Below are 18,671 nucleotides of genomic sequence, written 5' to 3'. Positions count from 1 at the left end.
AATGCTTAGCAGCTCACTGCAGATTTTGCAGGATCTGTCATCCTACTGAGGCATTTGTTTTAGAAAGTAATGTAATTCCATATAGCTGAGGTTTTTTATTCAGAAAAAGGAGAAATTGTTGCAAAGTTCCATGTCCCGGTTATTGCATACTTTTTAATACCTTAAAAAGTATTAAAATCTGGAGGTATATGGAGAGCAGAATCTGTTCTCCTTCAGTGTTCTTCAAGTTTCTGACCTCTAAATATGTTACTGGACAGTCTGGATGTAACTAATATTAACTGACCTCTTCTCTGCTGTGGGATAATCCTGTCATGTTGTAGTATGTCCATACATGAGCTATTTGATGTTCATCATTCTGTTTGCTCTACAGAATTGGTGTAAAATCTGTTCTCAAAAAAAAATTAAAAGCCTTATTTCTGATATTGAAAGAATGCAACATTGCCTTTCATAGCAATTTTCCTGCATATATAGGAAATAAACTTAGTGCATAAAGCAGGAGGAGTTGTAAAATATGTCGAGTGGGATGGCTGTTTTCATGTCTCCTGGAATATTCTTTACAGTGTGTTTTAAACCTACTGGAAGGAGGAATGAGAGATGCGATTCATTCCAATTCAGTAGAAAGAAGAGGGCATGTTTGGTGCACATCTTCTTGTCTCCACTTGTTCTCTCATCCTTTGTGTCAGTAGTTACATGGGTGATCGTCATAACTCATGTTTAGCCTGTGAAATGGATATAAAGACCTGTCAGACTGCCTTTTCCAATACATTTTCCTCTGAGGAAACAAACCTAACATAAATGTCATCTGTGGTATGAGCGACTGTAGCAGATGGAGCATTGAATTAATGGTTCTGAGAGTCAAGCCAGGAGACATGATGAGATAAATAGATATAGTACATAATTCAAAAAACTTCCTGTGATTGAAAGTGAATTCAAGGAGAAGGAGTGTATCTTCAAAAGTTAAGCGTTTTTTAAAATCACTTTATCTTTTTTACATTTACAAAATCATTAGAAATCATTTACAACTATGTTAATGGGGAAAATTCCCCATTAGTTAAATTAAAAGGTATTTTTCAGCTGTTGATGTTATATTGTTTTGTAATGAACATTTTATACATGCCAAAAGGTAAGCAATTTGTTTATAAGCTATAGCTAGTATGATGCCTTATGGTTTGTGGTGAGACACTGTTGCAGTGAAAAATGGTTATAAAACTAAACTGATTGAAAACAGTGTATATTGTCATCAAATGAGGAGAAGGGACTGCTGTTAGAGTAAGTCACTTGAATCTAACAGCTGCTAATATGTAGAAAAGTGATGTTAGTGCAACTCCCTTGCTGATGTTTGTTTTATAGCTCTAGAAGCAATTTGTATGCTGGCAGAAGGTTTGGAGGCTATGCAGAAGTCAGCTAACAATAAGTTAAAGAAATATGTGGATGATTCATGTAAGGCTAAGTTGCTCCTCACTAGTGATAGTTTGACCTCTTTCCAGTTTCAAGAGTGAAGGACTGTGGTGACTGACCATAATAATAATAGATATTGTAATACAGAGAAACTAACTGATTTAATACCTGGGCAAAATATGGTGATTTCTGCTGGTTTAAGGTTGCCCAGCTCAGAACTTCAAAGAATTCAGCAGCACTCCCAAGAAAATGTGTTTGGTTTCATTTTCCCTCATAGCAACGAATTGCCTGCTGTGAAAAGAACACCTCTTGACCAATCTGCCAAAAGGCCTTTGGAATAGAAAATTCATCCACTGAGCTGGAAAGTGAGTGCTCTTTGTGACAGGCTGAAAGACTGGGGATGAAACATATACAAGGAATACCTGAGAATGTAATTTTGTGTACTTGTTAAATCAGATAAAGTGCTTTCTCTGTAAACAGCTGAAGTGAAGAATCCACACCCCACTTCCCCCTTCTTAAATTAGGGTGACTTTTCCATATGTAAAAATTGTGTCCAGGGGCACATCTTTTGCAATCTGATTAGTTCCACAAGAACTGAAATGGCAAAACCAGCATTTTAGCCTTTAAGGCTATGCTGTGGACAAGAAGGCTGCAATGATGGCATTTCCTCAAGGTATGGTTCTTGATAAAGCTGTCTTAAAGTTTTGTTGTATTTGCCTTTGCATGCTGTAGCTTTCATCCTTTACTTAATCTGACTTTTCTGATCTTAATTATACATCTGGAGAGATGCGGAAAACATTGTAGTAATTGAAATTTTAATGGTGAAAACTTCTGTAAGTTTTGAGTGGTGCACATATATAAATTTTACTTTTTACCTGAAATATGGAGTCACCTTTCTAAGTAAATTTTAAATATATCTAGTACTCTGTTGTACAGGAAAAGAAAATTATTTGGAGTAGTTCAGGAGACATTCAGAACTAAATGACGGAAAGATCTTTGCTAGTCCTTTACTGACAGAAGTGAGAAGGCTGTATTCCTCCTTATTAAAGTCTTGATGACAAATGAGTATTAATATTTTATAAGACAGAAGAATACTTTGTTAGCATTCATACTTGGTCTTACTTTAGCGCAAATTCCAGAGACATACAAATCAGAATAATTTTATCATTTGTGGCAAAGACTAATTTTGTTAAATAATGCATACTGAATTGCCAGGTTTCTACAGAAGCTGTTTATTTAATAGAAGAAAGAAAATTATTAAATTTGAAATTAGGCTTTGGGAGAGAGGATTTTTTAAAAAGCTGTCTCTGAAATAAGGTTCTACTTTACAGTGTGGCTTTTTGTGTAAATAAATATTGGTTGTCTAAATAATTACTTAACTAAGAACAGAATGCCCTTATGGCCTTAATTCCTTGCTTATTCTGTGTGAAGGAGGAAAAGAAAAAGAAAAAAATTACAAAAAGCAGTTTGCTTGCCTTAAAATATTTGCATAACAAGTTCCACACTACATTCCTTTTTATTTCAATGAACGTTTTCTATAGAAACGGTGTTAACATAAGAAATTGACAATAAACATACTTTTAAGAGTCTGTGAACCCTAACAGTTATAACCAGGTAATGCTGTGGCATATGCATCTTCATTTGCCTTCATTTTTCGAGGGTGAAAATAGTGATTATGAGAAAAATGTATCTGACTCATGTGGTAATCAGGCTCTTTGATCTCACTGGTTTTGTGTCTTGATACACACTCACGGATCTGTAGATCTGCAGGTCTCACTACTGATTGGCTTGAAAAGTGTGCAAGCTTTTGCATGTTCTGAGGAGGCCAGCAGGAAAAAAGGCTTGAGTCAAGTACCAGTAGGCACTCTGCAGTGTGAGCTGGGCTGCCCTGTGCAGCCACACGGGCCAGGAGCCATGGGTGCCGGTGAGGCAGCAGGCCCGTGGCCACCCTGAGTGTGGGGCATGCTGCCAGGACCCCAGGCAGGCATAGGGGCAGGCCCAGGGATGGCAGCCAGGCAGCTGACAGTGCAGTGACAGCCAGGCCAGTCTGGAGGAACAAGGCAGACTCAAGGTCTCTTGAGAAGATCAAGTCCATGGATTAGTGCTTGGGTCTGGATGACTGGAGTCCATGCTTAGGCAGAGGCATGGCTATAGGATAGCCTGGACAAGGACCAAGGACAATAGCCTCAGGTTAAATGCAGCTTTCAAGAGAAGTAAATGCCCTAACACTGCAAGTTTTTGCAAAATAGCTGGGCATTATTCAGGGCTCATTGTTATTGATAGGCAGTTTTACATGCTGATCTTGCTTCAGTCAGAGCTCACACGCCTGTCTGGTGCAGGTCCATTTTCTCCTAATGTTTTGGATTCATGAACACCTTCATTATGTCAAGCCCACTCAAGACTGGAGTCATTCTGGCACGGATGACTTCAGTTGCTGACACAATCTAATTGCCTTGTTAGGATTAATTCTGCATTTTGCAACATTTTCCTTAAGTTCTCAACCAGTGACCTATTTAACTTTTAAACTTGCGTGATTGTGTCTTCCTCTTTTGACAGTCACATTTGTAAAGTGTTTTCTTTGTACATGTAGTGAAACTCAAACCTGTAATGGATTTTGTTTTTATGTGGAGTACCATATGGTTCTGATTTTGTGACATTGCACTGCACTTCCTGCACTGTACTTCTTTTCTACATCTGAATTAGCAAATACATCAACTGCTTTAGAATCTGTCATCTGAAAGATTTTTTTTTCCTTTTTCACTGACAATCAGTAGTTGAAGGTACAGAATGAACTGTGGTTTACATCTCCTCATTTTTTTTCCTCCCTTTTTATTCCTGGAGTCTAGGAAGCCTGTGAATAATTTCTGAAATCACTGTAGATTTGGGGTCCTTGAAAGAGGTATTGTTCAGAGGACAAGTACAGCAGAATGTAGCTTTCCCTAGTCTTTTCTGTCTCTGTCAGATGGGTTGGTTTTTCCCCCTACAGTTAAGATACAAATTTGCAGTTTCAAAATAATTTTTTGTTTGTGGCTGACCTTTCTCAGTCAAGATGAGAGGAAAGTGGCATGCGTAGTCTGCAACGTTATTTCCTAATGTTTGCAGTTGTACCTTTGCTGCCAAACTCATGAGAGGAGTGTTTCCCCTGTGCTCTGGATTGAATTAGGCACGGGATCTGCAGCCTTACCTTGGAAATGCTTTGTTACAGTATCCTTTGAAAATCGGATTGCAGGCTAAACCACTAACTTCAGCAACATTCATTATTATCACATGCAGCTTCTGTTAAAAGACTCATTTAACTATGAGACACATCATGATCCTATTTATGTGTGTTTAAAGGGTGGTTGTGAATTTACAACATGACAAATTATAAAAAAGTAAATGTTACCATTTAGGGAGGCTTTTTTCCTGAGGTTTGGCCATTTTCCAGCTGATGTTATGCTTCACAATGAATTAATAGTTTGTGAGAAGTTGAGCCAAATCTGAATAATCAAGTGTGTTATGGGGTAGGTGAGACTTTTCACATGAAACCTAAAGCAGTCAACTTCTCCAGAAGGTGGAAAGCAATTATTTGATGGACAAACAGATCACTGCCTTCTTAGATAAATGAGTCGTAGTTTGTGTTTTAGAGGTGCAGACGAAGGTGAATTGCCCCAGAGACAGGGATGGATTATGAAGGGGGATATGAGCTGAAAAAGAGCTGTGAGTTTATTAGATAAAACCTGTCAGGACTGAGCATCCATTCAGGTCTAAATGAATGCAGACTTTTTTTTTTTTTAAGTTTTCTATTCTCTTTTGACTTTACAAACCTTGATAAACTGCATTGTCTTATTATGAATGAAGTAAATAAACTCTTTTTCTAGTTGTTTATGTTGACCTGGTTTAGGTGCGGGGTGATATCAGTACAGCCAACTAATTTGAAGGAATTTGTGCCTGTAGACTTGCAATCCATAGGTGGTACTGAACTACTTTCAGGCAGCCAGCAACCCAAAATACTTCTTAGATGCTGTAAAGATAGTGGAGTTGCACAGGTCAATGCACAAACCAATAAGTCATTGTCTAAGAAGATATATTTCCATTGCTGAAGACTAATCTCTCTGGAATGCTAGTGAGAAGCCCAGGGATTGCAAAGGACTATGATTAGAGGATGTTACCACACATTTTACAAATTGGGAGAACAGAGATAGAGAAAAGTGAGAATTTTTTTCTGGGATAAATGCAAAAATATTCTATCTTGATACCTTAGCCCATTGCTGTTCCATGCTTTCAGGAGCAGATTTCTTCCACCTCCTTTTGCTTCCCACATTGTCTTCACTAATGTAGAAGTTGAGCAGACTGTTAGGTCCCTGTGCCTCTAAGATAACTTCCCATTTTAGAATTACTTCCGTTTTCATTAGTGAATTAACTGAACATATAAATATTTATGATTATCTCAGATGTCTATTACTACAGGAAATAAATAATTCATTCTAGAGAATTATCTTTGTACAATTGATATCACAAGGATATAAATCAGATATGGAAATTTCCAAAAACACAGAACAGTATAATTTTTTTTCTGGAACACCCTCAAGTGAATATCTTGTTGATGGAACCATTGTTTTTCTAAGGTGGGTAACAAACCTTCCATTATATGAAGAGTAGTCATGGGAAAAAGACCTTTTTCAGAAATGTGAGTATAGTAAAAGTATATTGACAACTTGGACAATTCAAGGAATCTATATACAATATGTAATTTCTGTGGGCAGGTTTTTGTGTAAATCTATCAGACTAAAAGCATCATTTTGAATGTGGTTTTATTTGCCTTATTTGTTATGCTTCTGCTTCTGTAGATTGATTGAAATAAACTTTGCACCTGCCAAAAGCTAGAGGAAAGAAGAACAAAAGGAAAACAAAGAGGAAAAATTAAATTCTGATGACTGAGTGGCATTAAATAAACGATTGAATACTGAGTGTGGCAAATCAGTTATCAAAGTGGGAGGCTGGACTTCAGTGGGAGGTTTTGGTCACATAGTGTATTTGAAGAGGAATGACCTAGCAAGGCAGGGCAGAAGATTAAAAGAAGGGGAATCTTATCAACCATTTTGAAGGAAAATCAGCCTTTCTTTTCAAAAAGAACCAGTATGCTGCAGAGATCAGGAGGAGGAACTTGGAAAAGAAGAGCAAATGTGTTTCAGAGTAAATGGCACAAGCTTGAAATAAGAGACTGAGGATGGCTGGTTATAGTGAGAACCTGAGAGAGTTTGAGATGCCAGGAAGCTGAGACTAAAATCAAAACAAGATGTCTGTTGGTTTTACTGTTTATTTATGTTTCTTTCAATAGCTGAAGTAAGGGGGTTTTCAGACCCTGTTAAGTCTGTGCATATATTTATTTCACCTCACACATATCTTTAAAAATAAATGCCCTTGCTGTGGAGCTGAGAGAGGGTTTAGAAGCATGGGAGAACAAGCTGCCAGCTTGCCTCTATGGCTGACTGAGATAGTCTACAAAGTCACCTGTCTGAGAAAAGCCAAAATGCTTTGAACTTCAAGGAACACTCACAGCAAACCATGGGGCTGCATCTGCACTGCTACCTGGCAACAGCTGATGAGACCTCCAGAGAGCTGTTGCAGTGGGACATTGCTGCAATGTGTAGAGAGTTGAAGCTTGGTATGTCTGTGTAGGAGACACCTTTCAATACAAGGTATTACTGTTGAAAGGTACTAGTTTGTCCAATTTGTAAACAGAACCTGTAGGATATATAAAATATGATTTCTGCAGTACAGGAGGTGAGTTCTAGTCAAGAGTAGAATTGTATTTGAAATGTAGGCTCTATTTGTAATGCTATCTTGTAAAAGGAGCATCCTCATTACACCACATCACTCACACCGTAGAAAGATACCCTTTTTAATTGGATCATGTCAGTTTCTGTTTTGTTCATCATGCTTTTGTGGTGTTTTCTTTTAGCAGGTACTCTCTACTTAAACAGTAAGTTAGGAACTGGGGCTACTGGTATTATCCTTTCTAAAGGGGAAATGACCCACTGTCATATGAAGTGATAGAAAATGGCTGAAGGGGAAGCATTGTTAAAAATGTAATACAGCAGATCCTGTTTCATATTGTCTGTACAATCTAATCTACTTTTAATCTACCTTACCTGATATCTCAGTTCAGTGCTGCTTGTGGTGACATAACAACTGTTTTATCTATTCTCTTTTTCTGTTTTTTCAAATGGTATCACAAAATGTTTTTCTCTTCTGAGTTCTGAAACCCCACAGTATTGAACACAGCTGTTACATAAACTGAACAGTATGTATAAAAGAAAACTAAATAGCTGCTAATGAGCTGCTAAAGGCTGATTATTCCAGGTCATAGTTAACTGTACCCAGTGTGTGATACAGCATTCTTACCTGTCATATTTTTGCTTTGTAAATTAAGTTCAGGCATTCTCTTAAGTTTCTTCCAGACCATCTGCAGCAGTCCAAGAGTTAATCTGGGAGAAAGGCCAGTTTGGTGCTTTATTCTGTGTTTAAATTCTATTCTGAAACTTGATGGGCAATTTTGTCGTTATTAAATTGTTTCTCTTCAAGATCACAGCTCATGGAGGCATTAATCTCCTTCAAATCCCCTGAATCAGTGGGAATTGAAATTGATTAGTGCTTCTCTGTGTGAAATAGCTGACAGGAGCAAACTCTGAGAATTTTTGCTCTTGTTGGTATTGGCACCTATTGTTTCTCCTGGGGTGCCTGTATCTTTTCACTTAATAGGACAGCTGAGAATTTTGGTGATGTGTTTTTGTATTAGTGGACATCAGGCCTCAATGTCAGTTGTGTAGACGTGTGATAAAGATAAATCAGATCTTTCTTATCGATGACCATATATCAGAATGTGTAGTAAAGTGGACCAAGGTCTAAATTACTCTTCAAATTTATAATGACAGACATTGTACTGGATTAATATCTGAGAGAATTGGAATACCGCATCAATATTGTTGGCTATTCCCAATGTAGAAATGCATAAACCAGGAAGATAAGAAAAGGTTCACACGTAGTTATATCAGTTTTAAGACATTATTCTTCTTACTTTATGTTAATATTAACAAATGGTAAGGTCTCTTTTGGATTCAGATAAAAAAAAAAGTTGTTTTTGTAATTCCCTGTATATTAAGGCATTTTTAATAACATACACAAGTGTAACAGCTCTAAACTGTTTCTGTGTTTATCCCTATCTGCCCTTTTTTATCTGTACCCCAAAATACTAACTGATTTTCAAGTTCACTGTGAGCAGCAGTGGATACTGGCATTGTCCAGCCACCTTTAGACAGTCGCAGAACCACAGAATATGCTGAGTTGGAAGGGACCCACAAGGATCATTGAGTCCAGCTCCTGACCCTCCAGAGCACCATTCCCAGGAGTCACAGCATGTGCCTGAGAGCATTGTCCAAGTGCCTCTTGAACTCTGTCAAAGCTTGGTGCTGTGACCAGTCCTTTTCGAGCCTGACCACATGGTGAAGGACCTTTTCCTGATGTCCAGCCTAAACCACCCCTGACACAACTTCAGGCCATTCCCTTGGGTCCTGCCACAGAGAACAGATTAGTGCTGCCTCTCCTCTTCCCCTCACAGGAGGTTGTAGACCTGTGATGAGGTCTCCCCTCAGTCTCCTGTTCTCTAGGCTGAATAGATCAAATTACCTCAGCTGCTCCTCATACGGCTCCCCTTCAAGGCCTTCACCATCTTCATTGAGCTTCTTTGGACATTTCTTTATAGTTTAATACATATTGTGGTGGCTAAAACCACACACAGGACTGGAGCAGAGCAGAGTGGGACAATCTCTCCCTTGCCTGGCTGGTGATGCTGTGCCTGATGTCCCCAGGTCACAGCTGACCCTCCTGGCTGCCAGGGCACTGCTGACTCACATTCAACTCGCCAGTGACCAGGTGACCAGAACCCCCAGGTCCCTCTCTGTGGCACTGCTCTCCAGCACCTCGTTCCCCAGTCTGTCCATACATCCAGGCTTGCCCAATTCCAGGTGCAGAACCTGGCACTTTCCCTTGCTGAACTTTATACATTTGGTGTTGCCCAGCCCTCTGATTTGTCAGTGTCTCTCTGCAGGGCCATCCTGCCTTTGAGGGAGTCAGCAGCTTTTCCCAGTTTTGCATCATCTGTGAACTTGCCTAGTATCCCAGCCCTGCCCCTGTCTGGGAAGACGTCAAGCCAATTGCTTGGTGGTTTTGCCTTGGTTTTTGTTACAGAATTCAACTTACATAGGCCCAGAAAACATAACCCAAATAATAAATTTATAATTTATTAAACTTAATTCTTTAGAGGTTCTTTTGATAACTGCTCCTTGAAGATAGCTGCTGAAGTAAGTTTAAAATAATGGATTCTATCTCATATGCCTATTATTATTTTTGAAGCCCGTTAGAGGAGAGAAATTATGCAAATTGGTGTCACGCTAGGCTACTGCACACATGCTGGTAATGCATAACAACTAGCTCAATGATGAAAATGCTTCATCTTAAGCAAGAAGTCATTGTCAGTGCTAAAAGAGATTCTTTGTATCATGATTAATAGTTTATTATTTTTCTTATGGATAAAAGAGTATCTCTTATTAAAAATCTGCATTAGAATAAAACTGCTGTAAAATAAATACTGGAGAATTATGGTGATGAATTATGATTGATTGCATTATACAATTAAGGTATATTGTGAAACAATAAGAAGATCCCTTCAAAATATTAAGTAGTTATTGCTCACTGTCTGTGAATGACGAAGTGGCATTAATTCTTCAGCTCCTTCTTGTAAAAGACTTGATAAATAGATCAAGCTCAGTATCAATTAGTGTCACAGCGATCTTTAGCATTAATGAAGCGAAGCTGCTAGGATTTAACCCATTTATTTGTAGCTCCATGACCGCATCTTAAGCTAACAGACACTACACACTCTACTGTTGTCTAATACTGAGCATGAGAACCAGTACATGGAACAGATAGTTCTGTGCAGCACTGTCTGAAACAAGCTCTCCCTGTGAGGAAGCTATCTTGGTGCTGAAGAATTCTGATACGCTTAGCAGGACAGAAATCCAATATAAGATAAGCTGGTTTCAGAAAATAGGTCACTAATGTAAGGTTGTAGTTATTTTCTTCCAAAGTTTATCCTATATCTGTCTTAGATTTCTTCTTCCTCGTCCATACAAAGCTTATCTAACTTTCTGATTAAGACTGTGTTGAAGAGCCTAGTTTTGGTCTGTGGGTCGTCATTCTGTTGCGGTCCTTCCATTTTAGCACTAACACATGCATTTTGTTTGCCTTGTTAAATTTCTACCGAAGGAGGCAGAGAAATCCTTCTCAGGTATTGATTTTTCAGATAAGGGGAGTGCACCTGGTAGTCACCTGATTTGCCACCTGCAGTTTATAACTGAATGGGCTCATGAGATTATAAGCTTTATTTTAGTGCTGAGTTCACAGCCTGAGGTAGAACGGATGTGTTAGTCATTTGTAACTGCTTTAGTGTATTTTGCTCGTTGGAATTCTTTTTCAATAGCTAATATAAATAGCGTTTCTGCAATAGGAATGCCACTGATCAGAACTGATTGTTTGATTTGTTCTTCTTAAGAAGACTTTCAGGTACCTGGATCTGGTGTTGGAAAATAATTTCTGCTTAATAATGTTTAATTAATTTAATAATCATGTTAACTGACTAGGTACATGATTTTATTCAGCATTGGGCCATTAAAGATATGGAACTGAGCAGTCAAATAAATGAAATGTATTGCAGCTCTATGTGAATGATCAGGGGCTTTATTCTCAGTGATACTCAAAATTTCAATAGAACTTTCTGTATTTTTTGTATTGCAAAAGTATTTTTGCATCCTGGATCTGGTTGTTTATGAAACTGGCTGATCATGATGATGTATTCAACCCCTGTCCCGAATAGTTTGATTTATATGGACAACACAAAAATTATCAAAATTTATTGGACAAAGGTTAATGTTCACATAAATACAAGGGTCCAATAAGAGTTTACTTACAAACATTTGTAATGCAACACATTATTATGCAATGAATCTAAATGAAAATGTACTGGATTGTCTGGACTAGGCACATAGATCTTTCCTACCATACATTTTACAGAGTATTGATGGAGAGTTTTCTGGTTTAGATTCAGATATTTGATCCAAGAATTTGAGTTAAGGTTATGATCTTAAAAGTACCTTCAGTTCAGAACTGATTTAGGAGTGGTGGTATGAAATCTTTACCATTTGACTAGAGTGTTCTTTGTTCTCTATATTTCCAGAGAACTAGGTGGCATTTCGATTTCTGTGCCATGATGATCAGTAGCTGGTTTTGTGGTCAGGTTATTATGGTTGATGCTAGGAACGTAGTTGTGATTCACACTGTGATGGACTGAAATATAGACTAGACAAAGGAGCAAATAATCACAATGCTTTCATCAGAGCTGGTGTCTAGATACAATCCATTGCCACTGGTTGTCATTAAGCTCTGGCCCTATGGCTTATATTGCAAGTCTAAAAGCCTAGAGGATCTAGTCCATCCATACAAAGGAACCAAAAAAGAAGAAAATAATGAAGATACTCCTGAATTTAAAGGACTTTATGCAGACAAAAGTGAGTGTATATGTAAGCACAAATAATAAAAACTTTTAAAAGTTAGTGTATGTGGAAAGGAAGAACATGTTTCCCACTTATGTTCTGTTTCCAATTTTGAACACCCAGAGTTGATTTCATGGCTTGCATATTCAAGCGAGACTTGTTCTGTGAACAGAATTTAGGTGGAGTGTTCTCAGGGATCTATCTTTCATCTATAAATAACAGCAGTTCTATTCTGGTTGTTCTGTTTTGTCCCTTATGTTTGCCTAGTAAAAATATGTGATCAGCTAAAGTATGGTTCTTTTTTTTTGTTTGTAAGTTTTATAGCATCAATAATAGCTTTTGAACATGCCTTTATCTTTCTCCTTCATCTTCTTCCATCACTATCTTTTATCCCAGAAAAACTATCCACAGTACATTCTGCAGTCTCTGAGTCCAACTGAGAACAGTTATAGGATGGTGTCTTGATAGATATTTTTTTTTTGAATGCTTCATTTCAAGATATTGACATTCTCTTTATTTTAACCTAGCCAGTGAGAAATAGCAGGAGGAGAGCAGTAGAAGATACTGTTCTGACTACTGATTTTCTTGTGCCTTTTGTTGGTTCATTAATTCCTCTAACAATTGCTTCTGAGGTAACTGTCTGTGTGTGGCCACTACTAGGCAGCAGAATAGGGTCTGTCATGGCTAGGTGAGGCTGTAGCTGATAATGTCAACTTTACCTTCTGAATTCTTCTACCAAGGAGTTATAATTTAGTGTGGGACCAGTACTGAGTTCGCTATAAACAGTAACATACCTTACTTTTGAGTATGTCATTCTTACTCTTCCACAATGTTTGTAAATGCCAGAAGTACCTAAGGAAGCTGTTTCACAAGAGAGACAAGAGGGCTAAGACAAATGGAACATTGCAAAAAAGAGCCCTGTCTGTGAATTATTTGTAGGGAAGCAATATTTTTACTACTTTCACTAGTATTGGCTGGTATTGCCATCATGTCCCTACCGGCTGTAAGAGAATTCAACACTGTATAGTACTGTGTATCATGATTGTTAGAAAGCACCAAGCTGAAGTGAGACTCTTACTAATTCTAAAATCTCTATGGATGATGCATCTTGCTGTAAGCTAGAAAAGGGTGCATTTTGGAATGCAGAAGGGAATCACTTTTGTGTAGGAGTTAAGTGTGGCAGTAGTGAAAATAGAACAATAATTGTAAAGCTATTTCTCTGGCTTATGAGTCCCTTTTCTTTCTACAATTTTTGAGGAAGAGAGCTGTGATAATGAATTTGTGAAGAAAAGTTGCTGATTTTATTCCAGATATAATTATTTCAGTAACAAAATCTGCGTGTTCTATATAGAGTTTGGATTTTTTTGTTTTGTTTTCACAACCTAGGCGAATATCACAGTAGAACTTCTGGGACACCGTGTATTTCTCCAGATGGCTTTTCTGAGGCTGTATAAAGCCATGGAATAGTCTAAAGGCTGTGGTTCGCAGATGGAAAATTGATTTGTGCACTGTCTGTAACCTATACTTCTTTCATGATATCTTACATCTTATATGATATACATAATATATGTAGTCTGTTTATCATGGAGATACTGTTAAGGAATGGTAATATGCAGTCATTGATTCTAATGTTGATCTTAGAGAGAAATACCTTCTTTAAAAGTAGAAAAATGTTGCTTGCACATTTGTCTGACTGCTACTTAAGTTAGTCTGTCATGCCTGGTCTGATTTAATTTGTTCTGATGGTAAAGGTTTGCAAAATAGAAGTCAGGTGTTAAGAGAGAATAATGAAATTTACTTTGGTGGGGAATATCTCTTTTCATGGATAAAAGAAAAATGGTGTCAGTGTCTGAAGCCTATTAATAAATATTTGTCTTATCCTATTGTTTGTCTTGGTTGGTCAGCTTTTTCAAGATTTAAGTTGTTATCTCTGCTTAAAAGAAAAAATCATGCTATCTGTCCCTAAGCCAGCCTCAGAGCAGCTTGAGTAGACTCCATCAGGTTCTCCTTGTGCCTTCATTCTGTCTTTTCCCAAGTATGCAAAACAGGATGGAGTGCTAGGGGCTTGTTGATGGCATGTAGTCATGACTCAAATTGCATCAACATGTGCAGTCCCAAATAGCTTTGTGTAATATGTTCCCTATCCAGTAGAGTTAATTGCTATAGTGTAATTTTTCAGCATCTGGTGTGGGCTATTTTGCTTGCCTACTGGGAACAAATTTAACCACTGAAGTTTTCTCCAACTGATGGCAGAAATACTTGTAATTGGTAGGTCTCATCTGTGTTGAGGCTTCTTCTGGGGAGGATACTGCTAAGTTTTTTACAGCTAGAAGCCACTCCTTGTACATCATTTCAAAGCCAGAGATGTATGAGGCTTGATGTGATGGGAGTAAAAGGAGAAGTTTCTTCCTAAATAAATTTTAATTTCCCAACTAAATGTTAGTGTTAAGATCTTCTGAATGTGTGGTTGTTGCAAAATTGGTTGTGTTCCTACATAACTTTTCACTGTATAAATAAAAAGAGAATGGCAGCTTTTGTTAAAACAAGGATGTTTTATTTTCTTAAATCATTAGAACCATATGTTCAATACCTTGTTGTGTTGGGGTTTTTTTGTCAGGTGCAACTGCTCCCATGTTTGTATTCTCCACCACACCCACCCTGCAAGCAAACCTTATTCTTGAGCTTGGCTTATCAGGAGCTCCATATCTGTAGCTGCTGTATCAGTGCATGTAGTGCAGTCTGTTCACTGATTTCAGAGAAGTCTTTCACCTCACCTGCTTCTCTGTTGATGTACTCAGTTTATATGTTCAGAATACTATTCTTTATTTGCAGCATGCTGTATTGGATCAAATATTAAGGAACTGTCCTAATAACTTACATTATTATAGGAGATTAATGATATTGACGCTAGCTTTTTTTTTAACTCCATCCCTTTTTCTTTTTCTTTTTTTTTTATTTTTTTGCCTTCTTTTGGTGTTTGGTGAAGAGACCAAAGCTATTTGATACATTGTTTGACATCAGATTTGTTGCTAATGCAGGTTTACCAAGGAGGGAAAGAGAGGTTTTCTCTGTTTGTCACTGATGCTAGAAATGGGGCAATGTTTGAAGCAAATAATACACTAAGCAAAGAGAAGCAGTGTCCAGTGTTTTCTTTCCATTGAGTGATCTTAGATTTCTGTCTGTTTTTCATTTGTGATTCTATCTGTATTTCTTCTTAAATTAAAACAATATTTCATTTCTTTATTTTAAGATAACTTTTCTAGTACCAAGTTACTTAAGGCTTCCCACTGTATGTATGTCTGCTTTATTTTCCAGGAGACCATTGTTTGGATTGTTTCAATATAATTCCAGTATGATTGGACTAGAATCATTAGCTGATCCCTCAGATACCTGGGAAATTATAGAGACTATTGGGAAAGGCACTTATGGTAAAGTCTATAAGGTTGCTAATAAGAAAGATGGAAGCTTAGCAGCAGTAAAGATTCTGGATCCTGTCAGTGTAAGTAAAAAATGTTAAACTGTAACTTCAATGTTAATTTAAAAGAATTCTTAGAGCTGAAATGTAAGTCAAATGTGTAAGATACTGAGAACATCCAGAAGGGAACAATTTTACAGAATGAATTTACAGGAGTTTAGTACCAGCAACTGAATGACAGCTTAGAATTTCATCATCTTTGAGGACAGCATTTGCCTAGTTTCTATTTTAAGTCTGTGTAATTCTTCTGCTACAAATTTAGTTATCTTTGCTTGGAGCATGCAAATTATGAGATGGTACAGAGGCATTCCTCATAGGGCCTGCTATAGCAGGGAAAATCCAAGATGCTGTTAACCTTAATGCTCTTTTTTTATTCTGTGTACTCCCTAAAAGAATTACTTTTTTCCATCATAGAAATACTGTGAACTTTAGGAAATTTTAGAGTTACCTTTTATAAGCAGATAATAGTGTGAGGCAATAATTAAGATAAAAAGAGAAGAGCACATCTCAGATCCTCAGAGGTCGTTGTGTGCCAGCTCTGGTTTTAGTGGGTATTAAATGCCTAGCTGTCAGTGAGAACCAAGGCCCTAGTTTTCAATGGAAAATGTAACTGGCAGCTGTTCAGGTTGGATCAAGCTGAAGTTTAATCAGGAGAGCTGGCCTAAAGTATTTACTAAAAGATGTTATGTTTCTGTCGTCAACCACTATTGAAATTCGTTGTGGTTTTCTCTTATATGGATCTGAGGAAGGCATAAGCTTAAATCTTCTAAGTCAAGTCTGTGCAGAAATGAGGAAAATTTCAGCACTTAAAGCATTGTTTTGTGACCTGTGTGCTGGTATAAACACTATTTTGTAATTGTCACAGAATTCTTTCATTAATAAATACCTAATAACCTTTCCTTATTTCATGGGTAATTGTTTTGTCTCTTTCCTTGTTTCTGGTGTATGTCTTTTGTCATAAGAATGTATTTGGTTTTATTAACAGCCCCTTTGAGGCTTAGTGAAATTATAGAATTATAGAATAGTGAATTATTCTATTGTTTAGTCCTCTCTGATGACCATAGAAAAAAGGATAAAGCAAAGGTTCATGTAATTATATTTAGCTCACATGTTAAAAACTTGCATGGTTTAAAACAGGTTAAAAGTCATACATGAGTGAATTTCTTACTTAGACAGCTGAACAGAGTTAAGTATAAATTTTAATTTTCTTGTTAAGTATATTATGTACTGAAAGAATTATTGAAGAACTGCTTGATATACACAGGCTTCACTTTTTTGTATATAAGAAGAGCACAAGTGGCACAATTGTACATGCATTAAATGTCCAGTATAGTGTACTTTCAGCTGCATTAAAGTAAAACTATTTAAAAGTAGAAACTAAGAAAAAATTAGTTATTTTTATCCATGAGAGTTTGTTCTTGCTTTATTTGGAGTCACTGTCTTTATATGTTCTGTATGTCTGTGTTTTTTATTTAGGATGTAGATGAAGAAATTGAAGCTGAATATAATATTTTGCAGTTTCTTCCCAATCATCCTAATGTTGTTAGATTTTATGGGATGTTTTACAAGGCAGATCAATATGTGGGAGGACAGCTCTGGCTAGTACTTGAGGTAAAAATATTTTGACAATATTACATCTTACCTTAGCAAGTGTGGTTGGATTTTTGTTTGTTATTGCTAAAAGTGTCACAGGCTTTTATGATTTTCTGATAGATGATGTGTCGTAGCCTACTGTTGAAAATCACATCCAAACTTCAAAATTTGTTTAATAGGGAATGATCTTGCATTTAATTTCTGTTTGAATTGCTACATTCTGCCTACAAAATAAACATTTTTTTTCTTGTTAGAGGAAACATTAGATAAGACATTTATCTAAACTTTTGGGGAGCTCAGACATTTGAGGGGAATGCAAAAGATAACGAAGTAGTGACATGTGACATAGAGGGTAGTTGACAAATAAGCTGCCTATTGCAAAAGTGAACAGAGAAAGTGTAATGGGAAAATCTGTTCTATGGTAATTTCAAACTAGGGGCTGGTTGTTGGAAACCTAGCAACAGAAATGCCTTCTATTAACCCTTCTTGTTCAGTGGCAGTCAGTACTATTACAATGTCAAATGTATTTCGGTGGTCTCATTTCCAGTTAAGTGACTGCCAAAGGTGGTTGTAAAATGAGAATTTCTTTCTAGGCTTAATTGATGCAGAACTCTGCACAAGCAGTTATTGCTCTGATGAGCAATAACACACCATTCAAGCATTTCTTTCTTTCATAACTAGACTGGTAAAAGCTAGGATTCACTTTTTAATTACTGATTGCTTTAAAAATTTCACTCCCTGTTCTTGAATGATGACTAGAATCAGAATAGGGAATTTTTATTTCCACTACAAGTTGTGGAATCTCAACAGAACATCTCACTTCTATGGACTGGAGCAGTATGTGGCTTGGATGAAAACTTTTGGATGTGTTTCCTCTTAAATTTCAGTAACTATTGGAAAGTGACCTTAGTATTTTGGATTTGGTGTTGGTTTTTTTGTATGCATGCTGGCTTTGTGTTGAGTTTGGGCTTGGTTTCTTCTGTGTTTTTAATAAGAGTCTTGTCTCTAAAGATCCATCAAGCGCCAAATCACAGAATTTTATACAGCTATATCATCATGTACTCTTATATAAAACTGAATGTGGAATTTGAAAAAGTTGTATGTGTGTGTAAACTTTATCAATTAAGTATTGCACCTGTGCATTTCAGATGGCTTTTTAAATCCAAAGTTTGGAAGAAATCTGACATTATAAAAAAGTGTTTTGATTATATAGAAAAATTTACTGGACGACCCAAACTATTCCCTGCCTTGGAATTTACAGCAGATTTATGTGTGAATAGAAGTGAGTCGTGATATTATAAATTAATAATACATTTTTAGTAAAAGGGAATATACAAAGTATTCAGACTTTGATCCCTGAGTCTTTGATGAAATACATTCATTTGATGTGTGACTGCCAGTTAAAATTTGTAATAAAAACGTGGATATTTTTTCCTTTAGCCACAATTTTGCCATGTTTACTCACTACAAGCAGCACCTTACTTTGATAAATGCTTGTGATGAGGAAGGGTGGCAAAAGTGGACACCTGAAGTATTTTTATGATGTTGCAAGTTTTGGACAGCTGTAAAACAAACTTCTGTTTTTTCATGTAAATGTGCATCTCTCCACCTGTTAA

At 36.9% G+C, this 18,671-nt stretch overlaps 1 protein-coding gene across 2 annotated transcripts in view; it reads left to right on the top strand.

Moving 5' to 3' along the window:
* Window positions 1-18,671, top strand: part of MYO3B (myosin IIIB) — a 189,723-nt gene that overhangs the window by 8,071 nt on the left and 162,981 nt on the right. For both annotated transcript variants that reach the window (XM_088168045.1, XM_088168044.1), the window contains exons 4-5: window positions 15,303-15,486; window positions 16,939-17,073. In XM_088168045.1, the coding sequence (XP_088024171.1) occupies window positions 15,303-15,486; window positions 16,939-17,073 (319 nt within the window). The remainder of the gene's footprint in view (window positions 1-15,302; window positions 15,487-16,938; window positions 17,074-18,671) is intronic.

This window comes from Sturnus vulgaris, chromosome 7, assembly GCF_052056855.1.
Source record: "Sturnus vulgaris isolate bStuVul1 chromosome 7, bStuVul1.hap1, whole genome shotgun sequence".
Lineage (NCBI taxonomy): Eukaryota > Metazoa > Chordata > Aves > Passeriformes > Sturnidae > Sturnus > Sturnus vulgaris.
The sequence above is the reverse complement of the archived record's forward strand: the minus strand, read 5'-3'. Positions and strand labels throughout refer to the sequence as shown.